This window comes from Copadichromis virginalis, linkage group LG9 (genome assembly GCF_057382275.1).
Source record: "Copadichromis virginalis isolate Kocher_CV1m ecotype Utaka linkage group LG9, C_Virginalis_male_GT1.1, whole genome shotgun sequence".
NCBI lineage: Eukaryota > Metazoa > Chordata > Actinopteri > Cichliformes > Cichlidae > Copadichromis > Copadichromis virginalis.
The window spans coordinates 31,900,553-31,916,930 of record NC_140626.1 but is presented as its reverse complement, the minus strand read 5'-3'; the positions used below and the strand labels follow the sequence as shown (position 1 = coordinate 31,916,930).

General features: G+C 41.3%; 2 protein-coding genes across 6 annotated transcripts in view; both read right to left on the bottom strand.

Annotated features, from left to right (window-relative positions):
- Positions 1-500: 500 nt before the first annotated feature.
- On the bottom strand, positions 501-7,805 carry LOC146702248 (uncharacterized). Of its 2 annotated transcripts, none has more exons than XM_085468984.1 (4): positions 7,606-7,805; positions 5,427-5,532; positions 3,823-4,503; positions 501-2,318 (listed from the first exon to the last, which is right to left on the bottom strand). In XM_085468984.1, exons 2-4 carry the CDS (start codon positions 5,442-5,444, stop codon positions 1,701-1,703), a joined length of 1,317 nt encoding a protein of 438 aa, XP_085325110.1. In that variant the 5' UTR covers positions 5,445-5,532; positions 7,606-7,805; the 3' UTR covers positions 501-1,700. The 2 variants fall into 2 exon arrangements, with proteins under 2 accessions (XP_085325110.1, XP_085325111.1); XM_085468985.1 differs by having other exon boundaries at positions 501-2,315.
- Positions 7,806-11,622: 3,817 nt separating this feature from the next.
- LOC146702240 (uncharacterized) overlaps positions 11,623-16,378 on the bottom strand; it is an 83,347-nt gene continuing 78,591 nt past the window's right edge. The window contains exons 1-3 of one of the 4 annotated variants that reach the window (XM_085469001.1): positions 16,282-16,338; positions 15,134-15,318; positions 11,623-13,857 (exon numbers count right to left, since the gene is read on the bottom strand). In XM_085469001.1, coding sequence (XP_085325127.1) covers positions 12,620-13,822 — 1,203 coding nt within the window. In that variant the 5' untranslated portion in view covers positions 13,823-13,857; positions 15,134-15,318; positions 16,282-16,338 and the 3' untranslated portion in view covers positions 11,623-12,619. Of the gene's footprint in view, positions 13,858-15,133; positions 15,319-15,543; positions 15,648-16,152; positions 16,339-16,378 lie in introns of those variants that run through there. The other 3 variants (XM_085469000.1, XM_085469002.1, XM_085468999.1) reach the window with 3 other exon arrangements.

The following is a 16,378-nucleotide window of genomic DNA, read 5'->3' as shown; positions in this document are numbered from 1 at the left end:
TTGGTTATGGAACTTCATTTATTTATTTATTTATTTATTTATTTATCTTCACACCACATTATGGCTTTATAAGTTCTACTCTGAGTTCTAGTTAATTTTATTTTACCATCAGTTATTTCATAATTTATGGACTTGAATCTTGCTTTAACTTTGGATTGAACTCTTTTATCTAAGACACAAAAAATGTTTACTGTATGTCAATAGACACCAATAAAACATGCATGAGACAGAGTTGGTTTTCAAACCTTTTTCCATCACTTGTCTGTCAGGCTCCCGTTTACAGATCAAAAAGACGAGAAAAAGGCCAAACCTCCTCAACCTGGTGAAACCAAACTACAGATGCTGGACCCAGGGCGGATTAGGACTACATGTTTGATATGGATACATCATAGATTCATAAGGTTTTCACTGTTAACCGTGCTAATTTCAGTTACTGCCCCAATGCACTAATCAATGGAGAATTTTGGATTGACCTCGAGGCGAACCAGACTGCATGAGACACGTTTATAGAGCAAAAGACATTGAAATAGTTTTTCGTTTTAAAGCGAAAGTAAACTTTATTGTCATCTCTGCTATATACAGTACAGTATATAGAGATGAGACGACGAGGCTCCAGTTCCATTCAGTGCAAAAAGAACAACAATTAATATAGGAAGAGTAGGAATAAATATACACTATAAGACTAAGGTAAGGGGAGTAAATATACACTTTGAGGTAAAAGAAAAAGGTTAATTTCAGTCTAACTTTACAATTTAGAATTGTGATTTAAAGTGACCTTGAAGTGGTTTAAAATGACCAACATAGCAGCTTTACAGTTTACAGTATGAGTGATTTAAAGTGACCTTGAGTGAAATAAAGTCACCAACATAAGCAGGATTGAGTGTAGGATTGTAGGATGGGTCCAATGGCTGTAACGATAATATACGATTATTTCTTTATTTTTCACACCGAAACATTTAATAAGACAAACTTTAAAGTTAATTAAATATAGCTACAAACTAACATGTGGGCAAGGTTACATGAAACGAACTGAACCTAAATTAGAAACCAAAACTAAAAGATTAAATCATTTGAATTAACTGAAAAAAACGAGTCAGGAAATGAGTCTCAGTGCTGCCATATTTATCAAAATAAAATATCGAATGGCTTCAGGTTCAGGTTAGATTCGATTATTTGTAGGTACATTTGGTTTCCACTGAGCAACTCATCCATGTTAAAATGAAAAACTTTCATTAATCTTTGGTTCTCTTCCACAGCATGTTTATGTCTCTTCTTCATCCCAGCTCCCTTCATAAAAGGGACTTTTTCCTTCCCACTGTGGCCAAAGCACTTGCTCGAAGGGAGTAAACTGATTGCTGGGACAAAGGCTTTTACTTCTGCGGGCCACCACTGTAAATAAGTATTACACAGAAGTACAGCCCAGGTCTAGTTCAAATTTAAAATTATACTGGTCCCATGGTTAGTCATGTATGCCACAGCTCAGAACGCCAGGGCCTCTGACTACCACCTGGTCCAAATAGCACTAAACCCATATGGCACCTCCTGTTGGTGGTGAATGTCTGTAGTTTTCAATGGTTGCCACTTATTAAATACAAAGAGTATCACTGCCAGTCCAAAAGTCATAGCTATGTCATAAGAACCAGGTGTGACATTAGCTGACTCTTTACAGGGGTAAACAGTCAGAACTATGTGGAGCCTGATCAGGAAGAGGTTCTTTCTGTCTGTTCAGATTTGTTGTGATCCAATGGCAGCAAAGATTTTAGTCCTGCATGATCATGCAGATGTTTGGTCAGAGCAGATAATGAAGTGAACGGTTTTGCACATTGGTCACACTGAAATAGCTTATTTGCAGAGTGCGATCGTTTGTGTTTGGAGTATGAACTGAGATTCTTGAAGCTCTTGTCACACTGGTCACAGCTGAAGTTTCCTTCAATGTGTGTACGTTCATGATCATTACGAGTATTTGCACGAGAGAAGCTTCTGTCACAGTGTCTGCACTTGTATGGTTTCTCTCCTGTGTGGACTCGTTTATGAGCTTTAAGCTCACCTGCAGTGGTGAAGGATGACCCACACTGGTCACAGAGGTTCGTTTTAATGCTACTGTGAATGAGTTCATGGCGCTTTAATTCGCCTGCTGTGGGGAAGCCTTTCCCACATTCTTTGCAGTACTTGAGTTTGTGTCCAGTGTGTCTACGTAGATGTATTTTTGGGCTCCTTTGCCAATTGAAAGTTTTTCCACAAATGTCACAATGAAACGCTTTCCCACCACCACAGTGATGACAGGGTTGAGAACTGGATCCATCTGTGTCGCTCTGCTTCTAAACAAAGACACAAACACAGTCAGAGTCAGGGAATTTCTTCAAAATCTTTTTTCCTGAAGGTTGCCTGAAATTAAGAGAATCTCTGCCAATGTCCAGTTACATTTTACTATGTCAGTGATAACTAAAAAGTAAAATATAGTTATTGTAGGTATACCAAAAAGAATACAACAATAACACTCATGTACTTTCAACTAATGCGTTCACACCGAACGCATTAGAAGCGACCAGAGCTTCAGGTTAACATGTAAAGTCAATGGAGGAGCGTGATGAAGCGCGACAGATTTGCATCGCAAAAAACACTTTTCTGCCTGATTCGCGCAAAAAGAAGCCTGGCTGATGCGTTTGAAGCGCGAAGTAAAATACGCACTGCAGTTTGTGTGGTGCATTTTGTGCATTCCCGCTTATTGCGTCTACCGCTTGAGTTGGAAAAATCTGAACTCCAGCGTCAAGTCGCGCCGCGAAAACCAATCAGGAGCCTCCAGGGCAGAAACAATGTTCTTATTTTTCTCCTCCTTCTCCCTGAGGCTCTTCCACTTTAAGCTGGGTCCTTTTTATTCCTGTCTCTCTGTAAATAGTTATATTTTATATATTCATGTTTAATGTTTTTCAGTTTGAGCATCTTAATATTGTTTCAAATAAATTTTTGTAATGACTAATGTGTAAAGCGTCCTTTACGCCGCTGCTCTGCTCTCCACGGTGAATAGAGAAGGGAGACCCTCTCTTCAAACGCTAGATCGACAGCTGCCATCTGGCACTACTTCCTCCCACATTTCCGCTTCACGGGCATGAAAATTGCATATTTTAAAGCCTGACCAGTTCGCTTTGGACGTGCTTCGAGGTGCGAATGCGCACACGACCAGTGAATGCACCATTACTCTAAAATTGTCACTTGAAATAACAAACTTAATGTTTCTTTGCAATATTAATCTAATATTTTTACAATTATGTAGAAATTTAGTGTTACACTTTTATTTTCTTTATATTTCACCACTTTATCATCATTGGACAATGTCTTCGATTAGATTAGGTGGCACTCATGGGGATCTTTTTATGGTTGACATTTTTTATATGACCTCGTACAGAAGCTGAAGCGGAAAACTTGATCTCTGACAGTGGTTGAAATTCCCTCATAGTAAATCCCTCAGGTGCGTCAAAGATAACTAAAATGTGTTTTGAACGGAGACAGAAGAATTTGTGCCTCAAAAGTTTAGGTGTGGACAGTTTCTAAGGCCCACTTACCAGCTGTAATGGAAGTGTTATGAAAACATTAATGTTAACAACCAGCAGTGGCATCACAGGCAAACAGCCTACTTGAGAGTAGACTATTTAGTTGTGGTTGTTTTTTAAGTCTTATATCTTTATAATGACACTACAATTCTTTTTATTCTATGTAGACCAGACAGAAAATGTACATACAGCATAGTTGCTAATATTGTAACAAAATTTAATAAGCAGAGTTGTTCAAACACTAAAATTACAAGATAAAAATGTAAACACATACCTCGCAGTAACTGCACTTGTAGAGTTTCTTCCTGGTGTGGATCTGTTGGTGCGCTTTGAGGGAACTTGGATCTTTAAAAGCCTTATCGCACACGTCACATTTATAAGGTCTCTCTCCAGTGTGAGTGAATTTGTGGATTTTTAAGTCTCTGTTTGTCATAAACACTTTTCCACACTGTTCACAGTAGTACACATCCTCTTTGGTGTGAATGCGTAGGTGTGCATTTCGGTGCCCTACTTGGCTGAAGGTTTTTCCACAAACCTCACAGCTGTATGCCTTAATTCCAGAGTGGGCAACTTGATGAGTCCATAAGCCGCTACGGTGAGCAAAGACTTTACCACACTGATCACAGCTGTACTGTTTAACGCCACTGTGGATACGTTTGTGCTCTTCCAACCCTTCTTTCCGAGAGAAACACTTCCCACACTGATTGCAAGTATGTTCTTTAACTCCACTATGAATGAGCTGGTGTCTTTTTAAACTTCCAGGCTGTCTAAAAGACTTTCCACACAAGTCACAGCTAAACGGTCTCTCTCCAGTGTGAATGACTTGATGTTTTTTTAATGAGACCTTCCAGGTAAAACCTTTCCCACAATCGTCACAGGTGTATGTTTTGTCTCTCTTTCTTCTGTGAGGTTTGTCGGCCTCCTGAGAGCGCTGACTTCTCGCTCCATGTTGGTCCTGCAGTGACAGAGATACAAACAGAGGCAGTGAGTGAAATGCAGTCGTGGAACAAACTCAACCTTCAAACTTCCTCCATTAACACGAGCTTTAAACCTGATGTTGAATCATGGCAGTTGCCAAATACCTTGTGGATTACCCCAACCTTCTGGTGACAGGAGCATACTTTACTATCAATTATTCATTTTTCCATAACTTAACCATTAGAATATCTGTAAATGGCTATACCTAGTGTTTAGATTGAGATATTAATTAAAACTATACCAGACCCCTTATGACAAAGAAGCAACTAAAAGTGGTAAATATCATCTCTCTTATGTTTCTCATCCCCACCCAGAACAAGCAGTAATTAGTAGAGTGAAGCTGATTAAAGCAGGATTATCACGATGCTACAAACTCAATCTCAATACCCAGAAAATTACCTGACTGCCAGAGGGAGGGGAAAAAGAAAATCAGAACAATACTGGACCATGAAAACGTATCCAGCTACTATCCTGTTTATTTTCTCTACTTCTAGTCATATTTCACTGCTGATCAGCTGAGAGTTGTTGGGTGGCACTCCACTGTTTTAATCCTATGATATTGTCGAAATGGGAGCTTTAAAGACTTCACAATATTTCTCATAAAGACCAGGGCTGTCACTCAGATGTTTGTAGATCAGATTATGTTTAAATGGGAAATTATTACATTTAAAATTTGGGGGTTTAATATGAATTTCAATTTTCTTAATCTGCTATTTTAGTGTCCTGTTAATGTGTGATCTTCTTATTTCATCTATTAACTTGATTCTTGTTTGTATAGGTATGAATGTGTAGCCTGGGGCTAACACACAGCAGCCGATGTGGAACCAGCTCCCAGTTTAGATTTGAGAGCCGATGAAGTGCACCCAGATTCACCAACAGAGAAACTGATATTTTTCTCACCTTTTCTGCGAAACTCATTGTTTCCTTTGTAGTGAGTCAGCTGAGACCAAATAGCTGAAAATCTTTCTCTGCTGCTCCGTCAGACTCTTCTCCTCCTGCTGATCAGCTGGGACAAAGAACAGATTTTTATTAGACAACGAGACTACTGAGAGGGACTACAAAGAGAGAGAATACTACACTGGCGTCCCTTCATTGACTCTCTGTTAAATCGAGAAGTGAATTTTAAATCTTCCTCCTCACATACAAGGTCTTGAATAATCCGGCCCCATCTTAATGACCTCAAAATACCATGTTTCCACTGCAGACCACTTTGCTGCAGGTTTACTTGCCGTTCTTATGATATTTGAAAGTAGAATGGGAGGCAGAGACTTCAGCTTTCAACCTCCTGTTGCCCCTCTCTGCTGCAGAACTAGCTCCCAGTTTGGATTTGGTAGGCAGATTCTACTTTTGAGATAAGCTTCACAACACTCATCTTTGATCAAGATGGATGTCAGTGTAAACTTTTTACATCACATTTAGCCCGAGATTGAATTTTGTGTCATTTCTATACAAAACCTAACACAAGTATAAAAAAGTGCTTTTCATAGGTTTTTTGAACCACAGAACTTTTTAGCCTGAAACACAGTTTTTTGCAAAGTCAAACTTTAGTGTACCCATTGTACGACAAGGCCCAGACATTTTTCTTTCCTTCTCGGTTTTGTTACTTTAAAATGATGAAATGATGAGCCAAAAGTGCATTCATGCCTGTATTTCCCGAATAAAAACTCGAATAACAAAAAACTTACTTAAAATTCTCCTGTTTAATAAAACTTATAGTTAATGTTGGATCAAGTGACCCTGAATGCTTCATTAGTTATGCTGCAACAGGCTCATGCTGCTAAGGCCTTCCCATGATGCAATGAGCACGTCTTCACACACCTCTTTTTTTAATCCACATGTGTTAATGTGTCACTGCTGCGTTCTTTGTTATTATTAAACTCGGTGTGTCTTCTGTCCCATCTCACCCCTCCCATAGCACATTGGTGCATCTCCCTGAGTCTGGCGGACATGCACAAACACATGCACATGCTCAGTGGAGTTGCAGCTTCTATGTGAGGCTTTATTAATTGCTCCTTGGGGATAAATAAAGTCTTTCTGATTCTGATATAGCCTAAAAGACAGCATGTTTGCAAACATTAACCAGATTTGTGTAGATTTCTACATAGAAACAGTGAATATCAGCTTCCTCTTAAGCTGGGCTTTTACTCCTAGCTCTGTACATGCTCACAAAAACAGGCATATCGGGCATCAAAATGACCCCTATGAGTGCACAATACTCTAATAAGCGACCTTATCAGACGGTGATACAATGCAGATGACAAGTCTGTAAAGAGAATCAAAGTGTAACAGTAAAATTGCTACATTGTTGCACATAACACGCTCTTCATTTGTAACCTCACAGCTGTCCAGTAGAGCTCTCAAACTTTAAAATGGACACATTTAAACATTTAATGTTATTTAGGCATCCTGCCACAAAATATGACCAATAATTTTAACACCTGCTGCTATCAAGTAAAAATGTGATATTTCCAAGTTGGGTTTTAAAAATTTAGTAACTCCCCTGCAAACAACCTCCCTGGCTTCTGGAGTATAGATAGCCAAGTTCCCCAATTTCAGCTTAAGCCTAATTTTCTCCTGGCCTCAACACACAGACCGCAGTCACCGGTGCATGTCTTTCTTTTTGTCTCCTGCAGTTTGTGTTTTGTCTTATGTGTTGTTACTGGTATCTCTATTCTCTCCTCATCACTCTCACTGCTGTCTGCAGATCATTTTAGGAGTTCACTTCCTCTCATGTGTTCATCCACAGCAGCTGGACAATAAAGTTTATTGTGACCCTGATACTGCAGCAGATCGCTCTCATCCATTTCCTGTTATCACTTCAAATAGAAACGAGGCTGTAGAGGTTTGGTGCAGGCAGAAAAACAGCTGCAGGGACAATGAAAAGACTTTTCTGCTCCAACTTCTCCCAGCATGCTGAGCTAATGATTAGTTGGTGTTCTTCTCCAAACACTCTCTCACTCTTCTCTCAACGTGTTCACAATAAACTGTGAACAGACACCGAGGAGAGCAGCAGAAGACCTCATTCAGGAGCTAAACTCAACATGAACTGAACTCACAGTAAAGTTAGCTCGGTGCTTACCTTTAGATGAGCCCACAAACCGAGAGAAACTCCGCGATGAAGCTGCAACTCTTTCCAAACACACGAAACAGATCAGGGAGCAGAGACCCACGTGGTTCACGCGGTTGTCAGGTGCGATCGTAGCTACAGGTGACACCACGCGCTGTTTTCTGAAGCCGTTTGAAAGCATCGGGACGAGCGTTTCCGCGGTCGCCATCTTGGTGATAGAAAACCCACGTAACTTTGGAAGCACGGATCTGGCTGTGAAACGGCTTGCTCATTGGCTAATAATTTGTGATTGACAGGCTCCTGTCCAATGAGCATGCGGAGAATATCAAATCCGATTCTTCTTATTAAAATACGGTATGACCAAGAGGATCCCTCAGGGATGGAGAAGTGAACTTGATTGAACTGTGATTAGCAGAGTCGTAACAGCTTTGGTATCTGTAAGAGCCAAAGTCAATGTTTATGTTTTGCTTATTTGTTACGGTGGCACAGGTGTATAGCTTTACCTGCGTCTTAGGTGATGGCATGTGGGTGTGGTCACAGTCTATTTACCTGATGCAGGTGTGTTGGGTGAGTGGATGTGGGCAAACTTTTCTGTTGAGCGTCATTTTTTGGCACACCAGTTAATCCATGCGCTATTTGTAAATTGATTGAAAGCGCAAACGTTTGTTTTTGTTTTGTTCTTAAAATAAATGCGCAAAGTACAAGTCCGACTCATATGGATTATTGGAGGCGCGTCACAGGGACACAACCAACTCAGCCGGCCGCGGCTTTATTTATGGATGAAAGTCGCAACAGTATCGATCTGATACTGAGTTACTACAGGACGGGTATTCCTGATGCTAGTAAATGCAGCTTATGCGGGCTCCATATTGTGTCATGATTTCTGAGATTAATTATCTTCAGTTTACAAATTATGAACACATACACCAGTTTAGCCTCTGTACAAAACCACAGCGGATTTCCAATCAAGTGCAGATGTTTAATTTACTTCAAACACAGTCCCTATTTCCAGAGGCTTAAACGTATTAATTAAGGACTATCCCATTTCATTCCCCACAGTTTTTTTGAATGAGACATTCACTGACCCTGTCTGAAGTGACCCGAAGTCACCTGCACATCTGTTTGGTCTGCTTTTATATGAAGTGCATGAACCATCACTGTAACCAGTAGCGGTTTTTGATACGGGCGGTTGCCCTAGTGGGCATCGGCAAAAATAAATAAATAATTGCTCGTACTCATGCTGCTCCAACATCAGCCAGCGCATATTGGGAATGGCATGGGCACCAATCGTTTTTCTATCGCCCATTTGCTGGGAGTAAGGGCGCCCTCCGTTTGCGAGGTGCGCCTGTTGCTTGCGGCACAGAAAGGAGAGGGCGGGGCGGCGGGGGATTCTCTGACCGGCTGGAGCAGCATCTAATAACCGACTCGCAAAATAAAAACAAAATAAAAACAAATCAACAAACACGAAAACACCAGACATCATGATACAGACTTATAATTTGCACCCATGTTTTTCCTCGGTGCTCCTGCTCGCTGCTGAAGTCAAAGTAAACTTTATTGTCATCTCCGCTACAGACAGTCCAGAGAGACGAGACGACGAGGCTCCAGTTACAGCAGTGCAAGTAAACAAACAATAAATATAAGAAGAGTAAGAAAATAAATATACACATTAGGACTCGGGGTAAAGGATCAATAACAATTTAAAATGTATAATTTACAGTTTGATGATTTAAAGTCTCACACACAACCTGTCGAAAGGGGCGGGGCCGGCTGCTTCCAGATAGAGCACATTTCATTCATAATGTTGTAAATCCAAGCCCATCATGTATTCATGATTTGAATCCTGGGTTGTGTGAAATCCCAGAAATAAAACCTACACAAAGGGAATCTGTGAACTAAGGTGTAGGTCTGTTAGGTTATGTTGTGGTGATCCTCGAGTTGAGGGATGGGTGTTCATACTGGAGTGCAAAATTAAAACCAATGGAAGATGTACAAGAAAAGTTCAAAGCCATCAGGTGCTCAGTTTAGAAAAAATAGAAAAGGGTGATAACAGGGTTCTTGCCATGATAACAGGGTTCTTGCTGATCGGAGCTGGCTTGGCCCTGACTTATCGGAGAAATAAGAGAGCGGAACCAGCTGTTCAAACTCCCCCTAAGCTGACCGCTGGAATTGAAGCGATGGGACGAGGCGCGGCCTCCCACACCGAACGCAGCATGGTTAACACCTTGGAGACGCTTACAGCTGCCGTGAAGACTCAAACTAACACCATTGAGCGTATGATGGGATACATCAGAGAGGGGCCTGCTCACAATAACACCCTTGAGCGAAAGTTGGATAACATCGCAGAACGGCTCACTGCAGCTGTGGGGTCTCAGAACCAAAAGAATGACAACACCACGGAACAGAAGCTTGATACCATCATGGGGAGGCTCGCAGCGCTCCAACGGGAAATCGAGGCCCCAGTGTCAGAGTGCTAAATTCGCTGCTCGCATAAAGGAGAAATCAACAATATTCAACATTTGGACACCACGGCGCCAGCTGCTAGGCCCAAGGCTGGAGCCCACCAAAACAACTCCCTGATAACGACTGTGTGATGACTATTCTTCCCATCCCATGAAGGACACCAGGATCGGCTGGAGGACTGTTTACTTAGCCTGATACAGCGAAGGACACTGTCTCAGCTGAACTCTGGACACACTTACACTGATAAGCACGCACTCATCCCCCTCCCTTCCAAACGCCTTCGATGCTTGTTCCTGCGGGGGAAGGCAGCGGGTCTGCGTGCCGCGCTGAAATGATAGCATGGTGCAGGACGACTGCTGTGTTCCTTCGAATCACCCCCCACCCCCCTATCCATCCCCTGTGGCTTGTCATGTGCTCTGATGTTGTGATGTGGACATTAATGTGCTCTCTGTGCAGAGGAGTTTTTTTGTTTCCTGTTCTCATGCTGTCCTTCCATAGGTTGCCCAGCGTGTGAAGAGGTCTCTTTTTTTCCTCTTGTACTTTTCCCAATGTTGTGTAATTTTTTCAGTGTTATTCTCTCAACGCTGCCGGTCTCCGACTGTATTCCCTTGTGTTGTCTTGTTGTTGTGTGTGTAAGTCGGGGGGGGGGTCCTATTCCTCTGTGGGGCAACCTGCATATGGCCAATAAAGCATTCATTCATTCATTCATTCAAAAGAAGAGGAGGAGAAACGAGCTACAGGTAAGCAGACGTGTGATTGGATAATGGCAGCTCATCCTGAAACAATCAGAGTCAGAATACTTTATTAATCCCTAAGGAAATAATGTGGGTTACAGTTGCTCCAAGAAGAAATGGTAAAAATAGTAACAGTAACGGACTAAACTCAAAACAATGTTATGTTACAGATTTTAATATTAATTAGTCAGTGTCAGTTGTTGATTTGTCCTGTTCTCATTGTATGACGAATTATGATGGCTGTTTGGTAGCCGTTTGCATACTATGTATACTCTCTCTCTCTTCATATGTGTGTGTGTGTGTTTTTGGGGAAATTCAGTATGGTTCCGACAACACTTTTATGTTAATATGTTTTATGTGTGTGTGGCGGGGGAAGGGGGATTCCAATCAAATTGATTCATGTTTGTGGCTGTAATGTGACAAGATGTGGAAAAGTTCAAGGGGGCCGAATACTTTTGCAAGCCACTGTATAAAATATCCTTGCTCTTATACACAGCGACTTTACCATTTCTGGTTCGGGACCACTGTCTTCTAAAGGCTGGTGAATCTTCTGGTACAAAATGTGGAGAAGTAAATGTGATGCATTCAGCTATGAATGGAGCGGACAATGTACACTCCAATAGTGGATTTAGTGATCAGTGGTCATGACACTTTGCATGCTAATGATTAACAGCCTTCATTATTCATTATGCACAGATGAACAGAATCAACTTCTGGGATTTCCTTACCTGGATGATTGAGCATGCATCAAGATATTACCCACAATTACTTAGGTACACGGGAACAAAGGGACAGCAAGTCAGTTTTATCATAAATGACACACATTTATGACTTACAATAAAAATATTTTTATTGCAACATAAAAAAAAGAATGTAGGTTTGTCTCTTCATGGAGCAAAACACACTCACATCCTGTAAGAAAACACAGACCACTGAAAACTTTACACATTACCTCGTCCCCCGCGGCATGAGCCTTACTTTTTCAAAGTCAAAGTCAACTTTATTTGTCAATTCTGCCACATGTACAGGACATACAGAGAATAGAAATTTCGTTACTCTCAAACCCTAGATGAAATAGCAAATGAACATTTAAATATAATTTTGGTTCCCTTAGCTGTGTTAGAAGATTCCTCAGTTATATAAAACTTGTACATAGTTCTGAGCTTGGGTGTACTGAGTATGCTTTTGGGGTTCTGTTACCTGTACACTCCGTGTTTTGTGACAATAGAGCCCATTTAAAACACATTTCCTGTGAGTTACAACAGAAGTGGCGCAGCACTGCCACTGATAATTACCTCACGATGAACAGCCAAATAAACAGTAACAGGTCTGACAGTTTGACCCAGAAGGTGAACTCTTCTGACATTTTGCTTTTCTTGTGATCAGATGATGGGAGTAATGTTTGCTCTGCATGCTGTTTGTGGACACAGCCAGTGAAGTTAAACTCGCTAAACTTGTGTTGGGATAACTAACTCCATAAGCTAAGATTTTGTAATCGCGGCTCGATCGCTTCACAACATTCATGATCTTCTCTTAAACTCTTTTTCTTTCCATCCTGTCTTGCAGCTCTATTGTCATCATCCTTTCCTGAGTATTGCCCTCTCTTTGAAAAAGGAAGAAGGGGCTCAGAATTGATGTAATCCTGCCCCCACCTTCAACCCAAGTATGTGTGGTAGTCACTGCTACCACACAAACATGTCCTGAACCACGCTCACATACTTCTCTGTCACTTCTGACTTCATCATGCAGTACCACAGTGCCTCTTTTTGCACCCTTTCATGTTTTCACTAGATCTACAAAGACAGTGAAGCTCTGACTTTCTCAGGAAATTAAAGCTGAATTCTGTGAAGCCTGATCTCAAGCTTTTTAAGTTTGACGCAGCATCCAGAAGAACTTTTGTTCAGATCCCCCGTTTCTCCCACTGTGTTCAAATGAACCCCGTCAGGGTAATGTCCCATTGGTCTGCCACTTTTCGCACAGGAGGACACTTTGTGGGTCTTTTGATGGCTCAATAGACTTTTGTAATGGATGAAAGACTTTCCACACTGATCACATACAAATGATTTAACTCGAGAGTGGGTGCGCTGATGTGATTTTAAGCTAGTCATACGAGTAAAAGCCTTTCCACAGTCACCACATACAAATGATTTAACTCGAGAGTGGATGAGCTGATGTGAGTTTAAGCCAGTCATAGACGTAAAAGCCTTTCCACACTGATCACAGCTGAACTGTTTATATCCACTGTGGATGAGCTGATGTGCTTTTAAGTTGCTCTTCTGAGTAAAAGCCTTTCCACACTGATCACAGCCAAACGGTTTATATCCACTGTGGATGAGCTGATGTGCTTTTAAGTTGCTCTTCTGAGTAAAAGAATTTCCACACTGATCACAGGTGAAAGGTTTAACTTCACTGTGGATGCCCTGATGTCTCTCTAAGTGATCTCTATCCATAAAAGCCTTTCCACACAGATCACAGATAAATGATTTACCTCCAACATGGATCATATAATGTCTCTTTAAGTGACCTTTTCGAGTAAAAGACATCCCACACTGATCACAGCTGAATGGTTTCACACCGGTGTGGAGTAGCTGATGTTTTTTTAAGTTGCATCTTAGACTAAAGGTCTTTCCACATTGATCACAGCTGAATGGCTTCACACCGGTGTGGATCAGCTGATGTCTTTTTAAGGTGCATCTCAGAGTAAAAGACTTTTCACACTGATCACAGTTGAAAGCTTTAAATCCAGTGTGGACGACCTGATGTAATTTTAAGCTCCATCTAAGAGTAAAGGTCTTTCCACATTGATCACAGCTGAATGGTTTCACACCGGTGTGGATCAGCTGATGTGATTTCAAGTGACCTTTCTGAGTAAAAGCCTTTCCACACTGATCACAGCTCAAGCTTCTGTCCTCCCTGTTGGCGTGCTTGCGTCTTCTGATCTGCTTCATAGCAGGAAAAGTCTTTTCCACAGGGATCGCTGCTGGCTCATCTTTACTTTCTGGTGCTGGATGTTTTTGGTTGATGTCATCCATGTGCTGAGGTTTGGGCCTGCTTTCACTTCTTTCTCCTGTAATGACAAAGAACCCAAACAGTGACATCAGGTCTATATCTTCAGCTCATCCACAAGTGCCCCCTCTTACCTCACAAAGCCGTCCGTCAAAATATTGTCAGACATAAACCGGTCCGTGGTGCAAAAAAGGTTGGGGACCGCTGGTCTACAGCTTTCTACCCCCCAAGGACACGTAGTCTAATGCCTTTATTTTTCAGGGCCATGTCCACTTAATACTACACTATACGGTTATATGGCATTTTAGTTCATATACAGCATAGAATTGAGGCACTTCAAATATTTTCATCTCAACACCTCCTCCCTGGAGATAAGGAGGAGTCTCACTATCTGCCTAATAGGGGTGGGGGAAAAAATCGATACTGTGTAGTATCGTGATATTTTGTTTGCTAATAATGTATCGATACAGGGACAGCAGAAATCGATATTTTGTTACAAACAATTTTTTCATGGACTGGAACATGATCTGACTTCATGTTGATCCTTTTTCTGAGCAAGAATCCTGACATTCCTTCACTGTCCAAATGTGTTTAACTTTTTTTTTTGGCAGCAATAAACATGACAGTTTACTTATTTTAATTTAAGACATGTTTTATTTTAATTAAGTTTAAAACTTTTTTATTTAATGTAAAATTAGATTTTGTTTTAATTTACTTTCAAATTCTTCAGTTGCTGAAGGGGCTGCATAGTTTTCATAAATTGCATAGTTCAGAATAGCTATAATTGTACCAGATGGTTGCATTCAGTTAAGTTGGACTAGACTGTAATACAAACCGTTCAGTTTGTCAACAATAAAACTGAAATGAGAGAAAGACTGAGTGTGAGACTTTGTCAGTCCAACTCACTCACAATACCCATCTGTGTGTGGAATAACATATTTGATGTTTTCCTATATGTAGAACCAAGTCACACAAAATGTACTATAGATATTACTAAAGTGATATTGTCAAAACATATGATCAACACATAAAATAAAGAAATCTCCATCACAAGAGTTAGCAGCTTACACAAGAAAAGACGTCAGAAAGAATATGAAAGAAGAGAAGTGGAAAAGGAAAACAGAGGATTTTTAATGAAGTCATGATCACTCCACAGACATCACCTTCATATGAAGGGAAACAGAGAGTGTAACTCAAATGATAAACCATTAAGTTCCTGAGGCAGACAAACAGAGAGGCTAAACAGAAGGCAGAAATCAAACCAAAGTGAGCTAAGAGAGAGAGACCCTGTAGAAAATGATGAAGTTAAGCAACCAGTGTAGTTATAACTGACTTACTCTGGATCTCCTCTCAGACTCAGGAGGGGGCGAGCGGCCGGCTTTGTAGTTGGAGTCGGACCAGCAGAGACAATGGGCTCACTGACCTCCACTCCCCAAGTCAGTCACCACGAGGACAAGTTCTTTGTTTAGAGATGATTTAATCCAAGCTCACCAACAACATCACTCAGCTGTCCTCGTCAGAACTAATGAAATAAAAGCAGTAACATTTAGAAACGTCAGTTTACTAAACATAAAAATATTGCTCTTTTAGCCTCGCTGACATATTCTGTAAAGATTAAATTACTTAAATCATCACGTGGTTTACAAAAACACATTGTTAATCTCAGCAAATAAGTGCGCATCCAGAAATAACTGTTTTATCTCGTTTGACATGGAAACTTAAATTTACAAAGACACACTGAACGCACCTTCCTACCAGCTGTAACCTAAAGCTGGGCAGACGCTGTGCGATTTTTTCAGTCGCATTATTCAGCTTCTGCTCGAACTGCACGATTGACTCGCAGGGGTTAGAAGTTCGTAGGTCACGATGCAGGTCTCACACTATACGGCCCGATGCTCTGATGCGACCCGAGTGCTCACACTGTGCGTCCATAAAATGAAGGTTATAACAGAAATTCTGTCGCTCGCTCTCCCTCTCTGCCTTTCACTCACACAGACACGCACACCACCACCATCAACTTTGCTAAATTGCTAATGAAAAACATGATCAGCTGTGTTTGAGCAGCAATGTAAATCCAACTATTTTCACGGTTGTTGTGTTTGCGCGTGCGCAGTGCGAGAAGCTGCGGTGACACCCTCCCGACCAAGCGATTTATGTTCGGGAGCTGCTCGGAGGTGTTAATCGCTTCTCGTTACCCCCACGTATACTACACGACGCACGATGAAGGCCAAAACCGGGCCGATCGACAAAACGGTCGCACGACTCAAAAACTGGCTCAAAATGGGCCAAAAATCGCACAGTGTGAGCCCAGCATAACAGGAGAACGAACGTTCGTCTTCGCAGCTGCAATACACACCTCACAACACGCCGTTCATCAATTACATTAAACACGAGGCGTCGCCACAATACTTTGATACGGGTTCTTCAACAAGTGCCCTACTTTTAAAACTGTGGCAAGACACAGCAAAGAGCACAGTACGCACACCTCTTCTTCTTCGTCTCCTCCCCTGCTTCTTCTTCTTCTTCTTAAGTTTTATTGGCGGTTTGCAAACAATAAAATGGTGCGTTACTGCCACCAACTG

Bases quoted from the DNA above. Each gene is read 5' to 3' on its own strand.
- LOC146702248 (XM_085468984.1), bottom strand. The intron at 2,319-3,822 runs GTATGTGTTTAC...GTCTTTGTTTAG, and splicing joins ACAAGTGCAGTTACTGCGAG to AAGCAGAGCGACACAGATGG.